Source organism: Haliotis rufescens, unplaced genomic scaffold (genome assembly GCF_023055435.1).
Source record: "Haliotis rufescens isolate VD_foot unplaced genomic scaffold, xgHalRufe1.0.p SCAF_11, whole genome shotgun sequence".
Lineage (NCBI taxonomy): Eukaryota > Metazoa > Mollusca > Gastropoda > Lepetellida > Haliotidae > Haliotis > Haliotis rufescens.
In genome coordinates, this window is record NW_025963791.1 from 26,283,895 (window position 1) to 26,291,682 (window position 7,788).

At 38.9% G+C, this 7,788-nt stretch overlaps 1 protein-coding gene across 3 annotated transcripts; it reads right to left on the minus strand.

The window, feature by feature from the left end:
- Positions 1 to 2,753: 2,753 nt before the first annotated feature.
- Positions 2,754 to 7,666, minus strand: LOC124132854 (oxidized purine nucleoside triphosphate hydrolase-like). Of its 3 annotated transcripts, none has more exons than XM_046496995.2 (4): positions 7,517 to 7,666; positions 5,771 to 5,928; positions 3,809 to 3,954; positions 2,754 to 3,061 (listed from the first exon to the last, which is right to left on the minus strand). In XM_046496995.2, exons 2-4 carry the CDS (start codon positions 5,920 to 5,922, stop codon positions 2,883 to 2,885), a joined length of 477 nt encoding a protein of 158 aa, XP_046352951.1. In that variant the 5' UTR covers positions 5,923 to 5,928; positions 7,517 to 7,666; the 3' UTR covers positions 2,754 to 2,882. The 3 variants fall into 3 exon arrangements, with proteins under 3 accessions (XP_046352951.1, XP_046352952.1, XP_046352954.1); XM_046496996.2 differs by having other exon boundaries at positions 7,530 to 7,662; XM_046496998.2 differs by having other exon boundaries at positions 7,564 to 7,661.
- Between the last annotated feature and the right edge of the window lie 122 nt (positions 7,667 to 7,788).

Below are 7,788 nucleotides of genomic sequence, written 5' to 3' on the forward strand. Positions count from 1 at the left end.
TAACGCCGAACTCAGCAATATTCCAGCAAAATGACGGAGGTCTGTAAATAATCGTGTCTGGACCAGACAATCCAGTGATTGACATCATGAGCATGCATGAACCAAGTCAGCGAGCCTGACCACCCGATCCCGTTAGTCGCCTCTTACGACAAGCATAGTCGTCTTTTACGGCAAGCATGGGTTGCTAAAGACCTATTCTACCCGGATCTTCACGGGCCTAATGGCAAATGCGAAATAATTAGATATACATGTTATCTTTGGGGCTTTAGACTAAGGGAGATGAGGCCGTGACTAACGATAACTAACAATGTAGGAAGTGAGGAGTGGCTGCTGTTAGAGATGTCAAAACGTTAGCGCATCATGGGCAAGCTTTGGATTCCCCACATAACTGCAATGTGTGGAAAACACCTTGATGGGAGTAGTCTCCCTCACTCCATTCTTGGCATAAGGGCGTACTATGTTTGGAAAAGTTGCAATTATCTGAGCATGAATAGGACCGTACGAATAGAGGGTATCTCTGAAATGTAACCTGGGGCGACCATTAAACCAAACTGATAACATGAGAACAGCACCAATTATTTTTAATTCTACTTGACCATCAGCGTGATTTGGAGAACTTGCTTTGCTGATATTGAACAAGAGGATCCTGCATATTCACACATTTCTACTTGTCCTCATGATACCTTAACTATTTGGCAGTGTGGCAAAGACCACAGGACTAGTGCCAATTTCTAAGGCTGGCAAAGTTTGTACAGTGCTCTACACTTGAAAAGACCTTTAAATTCAATAAACTACCTTGAAAAGGCCATGAACTTGGCAACCATCTTATACTGCTTTTCCAGTGTAAGAATGGCCCAATAAACCTGTTTGAAACCACACTTTGTTCATATTTGTACCTTTGAAAAGTGTGATCACTGCCATAAGTAAGGCCTCAAATTTGGTGGCTCAAATTTAGTGGGATCCATGTTTCATCTTGTCTACAACAATAAGATTGTGTTCCTTCACACTGTACAGAGGTAGTGTGTGATGCCAGGCAGGCAGCAGTATTGTAAAATATATACCACTCAACATGTGATTTGGATACTTTCTATTTTTCTATGAAACACCAAACTCATAACTTAATATGTAAGTAGTATGAAAATAGTTAAGAAACCTCATCACATGTTGATTATTATAGTATTGCATGATTCAAGAGTAGAAAGAATCTTCTTTAAAACAATATTGAGAGAGAAAGGATCTTGAATAAAATGTGAATCAAACTTCAAATCTGACGAAAATGATGCTGTTTCAATGATGATAGTGTAAAGTAGCACCTGTCCTTAAAGCTGAGGAAATTTTCTTTCATTTTGTCCTTATTCAAGAATTGGTGTGATCAAAAGTCATATCTCTATTATATTGAAATAGTTACTAGTGCCGTGGAATTTTGGTGGGGCCTTATGTTGGTCTCCTTTTTTCATAAATTGCATAATAGAAAAAAATGAGTATTGGTCATTTAGGTTTTTAGCTTGAGGGCAACTGTCCCGTGAAGATTCCGGGTTAGAGAAGGTCTTCAGCAACCCATGCTTCTCATAAGAGGTGACTAATGGGATCGGGTGGTCAGACTCGATGACATGGTTGATGCATGTCATTGTATCCCAATTGTGTAGATCGATGCTCATGATGTCAATCACTGGATTGTCTGGTTATTATTCTCGATTATTTAAAGACAACCATCACATAGCAGGAATATTGCTGAGTGCGGCATTAAACAACAAACAAACTAGAGGGATATTGTCAACAAAATTGTGGTAGGCCAACAGTGTTGATGATGCTATTTGTCTATTAACTACTAAGTTATATTTCCCTGATAACTAAGGTGAGATGAGGTGAAATGGTGTTTAACATCGCATTCAAGATTATTTCACTTTATACAGTGACATGAACACCTGTGTTTGTGTGGCTGCTTGTACTAGTCCAGACTTACGCCGGTTTTATAGTATTAGGCCACTGAGATACCATTCCATAGTTTTTCATGAATACCCCACTCAGACCTGTATACCGACTCCAAGTCAACCAGTCCCTGTTTTCTTCATGTTCTTCGCAAAATGCGTTGTAATTAGTTTTTTAACTAAAAATAGCTGCGAGCATGTGTCTGCAGCTAGGTTTCCTCTTGAACCTACTCTGAATCATAATACGTAGTAAAGAAGTTTCCACCGATTTGAAGTAAATATTCATATCGTATCACGACACCTATGTATCGTGATATGTATCATATCGTGACCTTCCTGTATCGTGTCACCCCTTCCTTATGCTGAGTGCCAGGCAGGGTAACATCACACCATCTGATCGTATGATGTGGCCACAGAACAAACCACCAACCTCCCGCTCTGTAGGCAGATGCCCTATCTACTACTCCCCTGAAAACTTTGATTTCAGTCAAGTTCATGTAAACAGACACTTACAACTCTTCAACTGTTATTGAATTTAAAACTATGAAGACACAACAACATGAACTTACAATTTTAAAACTGTAGACGAAAACTGAAGGTGTAAATTAATCCAAAAGGAAAGCTCCGCTGGGACGCGTCCTTGATGTGGTATGCCAAGCAGTGATGTGAAGGTGACCTTAGGTGTCATCAAGGTCACAGGACAGCAGCGGTGGTCAGGAAAAGTGGGACTTCAGAACAACAACTGTTATTTCTTCACCCTGGACCATCGTTGTTGCGCTGTCCTTCTTGTTGTCGTAAGGTAAGCAGTGAATGAGTAATGCAAGATAAATAAAAAACATACAATTTTAATATCCATTGACGATGTAATGGCAAACTAAAAAGGCATTAAAATCCTTGGTACAATTTTTTAAATCTTCAGTCCACATATGCCAATGTAGAAAAAACACATTCCATTCAGACATCCAATGATTGCACTTCTTTCAGGTCTTCCTTCAGTATAATGTCCATTCCTTCAAACAGGTAGTATCCGTTAAACTTAGCTTCCTTTAACATGAGGGGGAACCACTGCTTGTCATCAGGCCACATTATGTCGTACGGTATCGAGTCAATGTTGTACCACTGGGGACGCATTTCTGCGGGTAGAAAAAAAAAGCAGTCTTAAATCCAAAATCATTTCTTGGCTGACAGCAGGATAATCATGTGAATCAACATGTTAGATATCAGGATTGTTTTTGCAAACTAAACACTTAAATACATGTATATACATCCTGTGAACACTGATGTATTGTGTATAGATGTATATAGTTGACATGATGTAGATGTCCATTGTCAATACTCCACCATTTTGTATACAAGAACTTCCTCCATCATAACGGTTATATTGAAAATAGGAATCAAATTTAGATTGGGAACATGAATGCATTTTGAGAGAATTGAGAGCATGGTCAAAGTGCAAAGGAAAAATCAAAGTAACAAAAAAGAACAAATATGCCCACTTCCAACTGTACATAACCAGCTTTCATTACATTCTAAAAAAAGAAATAGCTGAGTGAGTGAATTTGGTTTTACACCGCTTTTAGCAATATTCCAGCAATATCACGGCGGGGGACACCAGAAATGGGCTTCACACATTGTACCCATGTGGGGAATCGAACCCAGGTCTTCGGCGTGACGAACGAACGCTTTAACCGCTAGGCTACCCGACCGCCAAAAGCAATGGGTGTGTAGTGGACACAAATAACGTGATATAATACGGCATGCCCAGTTTCAGTATCATCAGTGCACTGGTTTGGGAGATGTTTATGGTGCATGATGACGGACAAACAGACAATGACAGAAGCTCACTTTCAGTCAGGCGAGTAAAACTGAAAGCAACTGACCTGAGGTCTCTGTGGGCTCTCCCGCGTAGTCCCGGGTGTGGAACACATGCACCTCCAGCCACTGTGGCTTGCCAACAAACTCAAACTTGAGGACACCGATCTGCTCCAGACTGTGAGCTGTCAGTCCACTTTCTTCATTCAGCTCTCTGAAGTTTAACACAGCATCATAAGCATCAACCAGAATATTGTGGTTCTTTCACAGAAAAAATGAAAAACACTGGGTTAACTAGATAACATGACCTAGAAGAAACCTATGACTGGTTCCTGCAGATAGTAGTGGTGGGACATCGGTGTATCACAATATTTTACTTCACGATACAAGTATCTATCACAGTCACATACTAAATAAAAAATATTGATTCATACCTTAAATGTTTTGATCTGGGGTAGAATAGATCTTCAACAACCCATGCTTGCCGTAAAAGGCGACTATGCGGGATCTTGGTTGATGCATGTCATCGATCCCAATGCATGAGTGAGACGTTAAACAACAAACCAACCAACCTTAAATGTTTACTTTAATGGCTATTACACAAAACAAAACAGCAGTATTTAGTAGTGAAAAAGTAATTATTTTCATCTATTGCGCCATTCTTGACACTGCCAACTGTAAATCTGCTAAATCTTGACACTGCCAAATTTGACTATCCTGCCTATGAAAAAGATGGCTTACGCACCACAGACAACAGCATATACAAATATCGTGATACGTATCTGAACGTGAAAAAATGCATGGTTATACGTATCGGATCACACAGTTGGTGTATCGTCCCATCCCTAGCAGATAGCCAGCCAAATGTAAAGATGCTCTACCTTTCTTACCATATGACCTGTCGGATGCAATGATCAATTATTAGTGGTTTGCTTGTGAGAAAAGTATTATTCTGAGGCTCCTAATCAGGACGAATCCCAGTACTATGGCCTACCTAAGGGACAAAACTCTGCAAACAACTGGGTCATCCAAGTCCCTACATGATAAAGACTATCCACAAGCTATTTACCTTCACTGATATGATGTAGTTTTTGACTGCACACAATAGACAAATAGCAGTTTTCCCAAAAGAATTAGAGGGTGCTCATTATACTCATGTGCTCACTATACACAAGTCAATATGATATACTGTCCATTCTTACCCATAAGGGAAGCTGGATAGATGGTACTAAATATTCTGTAATGCTCATGGGAATTACAATTTTTTCTATAAATAACTCTGCTTTTCATTGGTCGCCGGTACTACTTTTTTATTTGTTCTTTCTTTCAATCTATCATCCACATGCAGATATGGAATCAGACGTCGCATTATTTTGGCTTCTGATTCCGAAAATACAACAGCGACTTGATAGATAGTCTCTATCATCCGCCCATCCAATATCCAGTGGTGGCATGCATGTCTGGCATCAACTTGTTCATGTTCCAAAACCTTAAAATTGGCTTGATGAGCTGCTGTAATGTTACATTACCACAAGAGATACAAATATCCTACATGTGAATGGTTATAGGGATCTATTATGCACAATATGATGTGTCGTGCCGCTTGTCTACTGTTGCGTAGGGATACATTAATTTTCGGTTACAGCTGCTAGAAATTCCGAATTTGGTTAGGGATTTTCAACACTTATGTATGGATTATTATAAATGTTCTACTGGACCAAGGAGGTGGGTAGCCTTGTTGTTAATGTGTTCCCTTGTCACGCCCAAGGCCCATGTTCGATTCTCCACATGGGTACAATGAGTAGAGCCCATTTCTGATTTTGCTGAATATTGCTGCAAGCTGGGTAAATGTAAAACCATACTCTCTAACAGTGCATAATTATTTTGTTGAAGATATTATTTTTCATTTCATGGTTTGTAATAAAATCCTGCATATCACTCTCTAATCCTATTCAGCAGAATATTTCCAACAGCTGATTCAAACAACATTGTTTTATTTACTCTATGCTAAAATATTGATTCATAATAACCTTTTGGCAGCTTCAAGAATTGTTTCCCCCTTTTCAACTTTTCCTCCAAAGCCATTCCAGCGACCTTCACCAAACCCTCTCTTCTTCAACCCCAGTAGAATCTGAGCCTCCTTCCTCACAAACACCAGTGTGAGGAGCTTGTTGGCTACCATGACTTCCTGTGGAGAAAGAGAGCCTGTTCTCAATCACTTAAGTATCAGTAATATCAGTTACAAAGTGGACTTAGGTGCCTCTTTTTTGCATAGGAATAATGCATTGTAAGTTGGTTGGTTGTTTTGTTGTTTAACGCCGCACTCAGCAATATTCCAGCTATATATGGCAGTCTGTAAATAATCGAGTCTGGACCAGACAATCCAGTATTTGATGTCATTAGCATAGATCCACGCAATTGGGATCGATGACATGCATCAACCAAGCCAGCAAGCCTGACCACCCGATCCCGTTAGTTGCCTCTTACGACAAGCATGTCATCGATCCCAATCGCGTGGATTGATGGTCATGACATCAGTAGTTATGTAAACATGATTGATTCTAGTTTATTTTATTGAATAAAAAATACATTTCAAACCTTTTCTTAAAAAATGCCAAGACTGTGAATCAGGTTTATGAACAACTCACAAATTGTTTCCTGCTTGAATGCTTTAAGTGAGACATGCTTAGCGACCAGTAAATGTTTGCTCAAATACTATTAATAGCTTCACCCATGTTTCAAAGATTGTTTGGCTTTGTTCCCATGACAACGCTATAAACAATTAACATTCATTTCACATCTGACAATATTGCAAAAAGGAACATAGAGAATTAAATACTATCTTTTTCTTGTCCTACCAACTCTATATTCTTACTTAAACAAAAACTAATAATAATTGGACAGTCTAATCATAATTTCATTTTAGCCACAGGCAAAAGGTTTGAGAAAAACTCTGTAACTAATCGATAAGTAATGAAAGGCTAAATTTCAAATAAACCCATTCATCTTTCAAATTCAAACAAATGGAGGATTGTCATTTATCAAGATTTATGGAACAGGATTATTAAATCCTAAAATCAAATATTTGATCATACTATGTCTCGACTGTACATGAATCCGTACCTGTACACAAATAAAGATATTTTTAATAGCTCATTCAAATGGGTCCGATACCTCGTGGGATAAACATGGGTAAATTTTTTTTGTTTATTTGTGTACAGCTACGAATTCCTGTATTACTGGGGTAGAATAGGTCTTCAGCAACCCTTGCTTGCCGTAAAAGGTAACTATGCTTGTCGTAAAAGGCGACTAACGGGATCGGGTGGTCAGGATCGCTGACTTGATTGATGCATGTCATCGATCCCAATTGCGTGGATCGATGCTCATGATATCAATCACTGGATTGTCTGGTCCAGACTCGATTATTTACAGACCGCCGTCATATAGCTGGAATATTGCTGAGTGCGGCGTTAAACAACAAACCAACCAACCAACCAACTGTAATTGTACTGACAAAATGTCCCAACCATAATGTGATCATTGATCGGATGAAACAAACCGATTATAACCAATGATAGATGATAAAACCACAATTGTTTCCCAACACAAGGGATGTTTATAGCGTGTGATAATTTACTGATATATCCCACGGTTTAAGAAATCGTAAAACAAGCACAATAACACATGGGTATGCTAATGACGTCATAAATAGATGCTAAAACAACTGGTTAACGGTTGATTTGCCACTTCTTTATACTATAACACCGAAATCTTACAAATTATACAAACTCGAGGAACAGGATTATCTTCGTATATTGCACACCGTGGGGAACTACTTGTGTTACTCTGTAAATGTTTGTATACGCGTTATTTCCCGCCAGCAACAACTTTATTATTTCTATCATAAGAGAACCAGTGCAAATCGGACGTGCTGAAACCGGACGGAACCCAGATAAATAAGATCTGCTCCATAACCTGATATGGTATTATAATATTCACAAATGGTCGGCGTAGCGTTCTTATACATCTATATTACCGAATATGTGCT

Coding starts and splice junctions, on each gene's coding strand:
- LOC124132854 (XM_046496995.2), bottom strand. CDS start 5,922: ATGGTAGCCAACAAGCTCCTCACACTGGTGTTTGTGAGGAAGGAGGCT. Junction 3,955..5,770: donor ATTCTTGAAGCTGCCAAAAG/GTTATTATGAAT, acceptor GTTAAACTTCAG/AGAGCTGAATGAAGAAAGTG. Junction 3,062..3,808: donor AGAGCCCACAGAGACCTCAG/GTCAGTTGCTTT, acceptor TTCTACCCGCAG/AAATGCGTCCCCAGTGGTAC.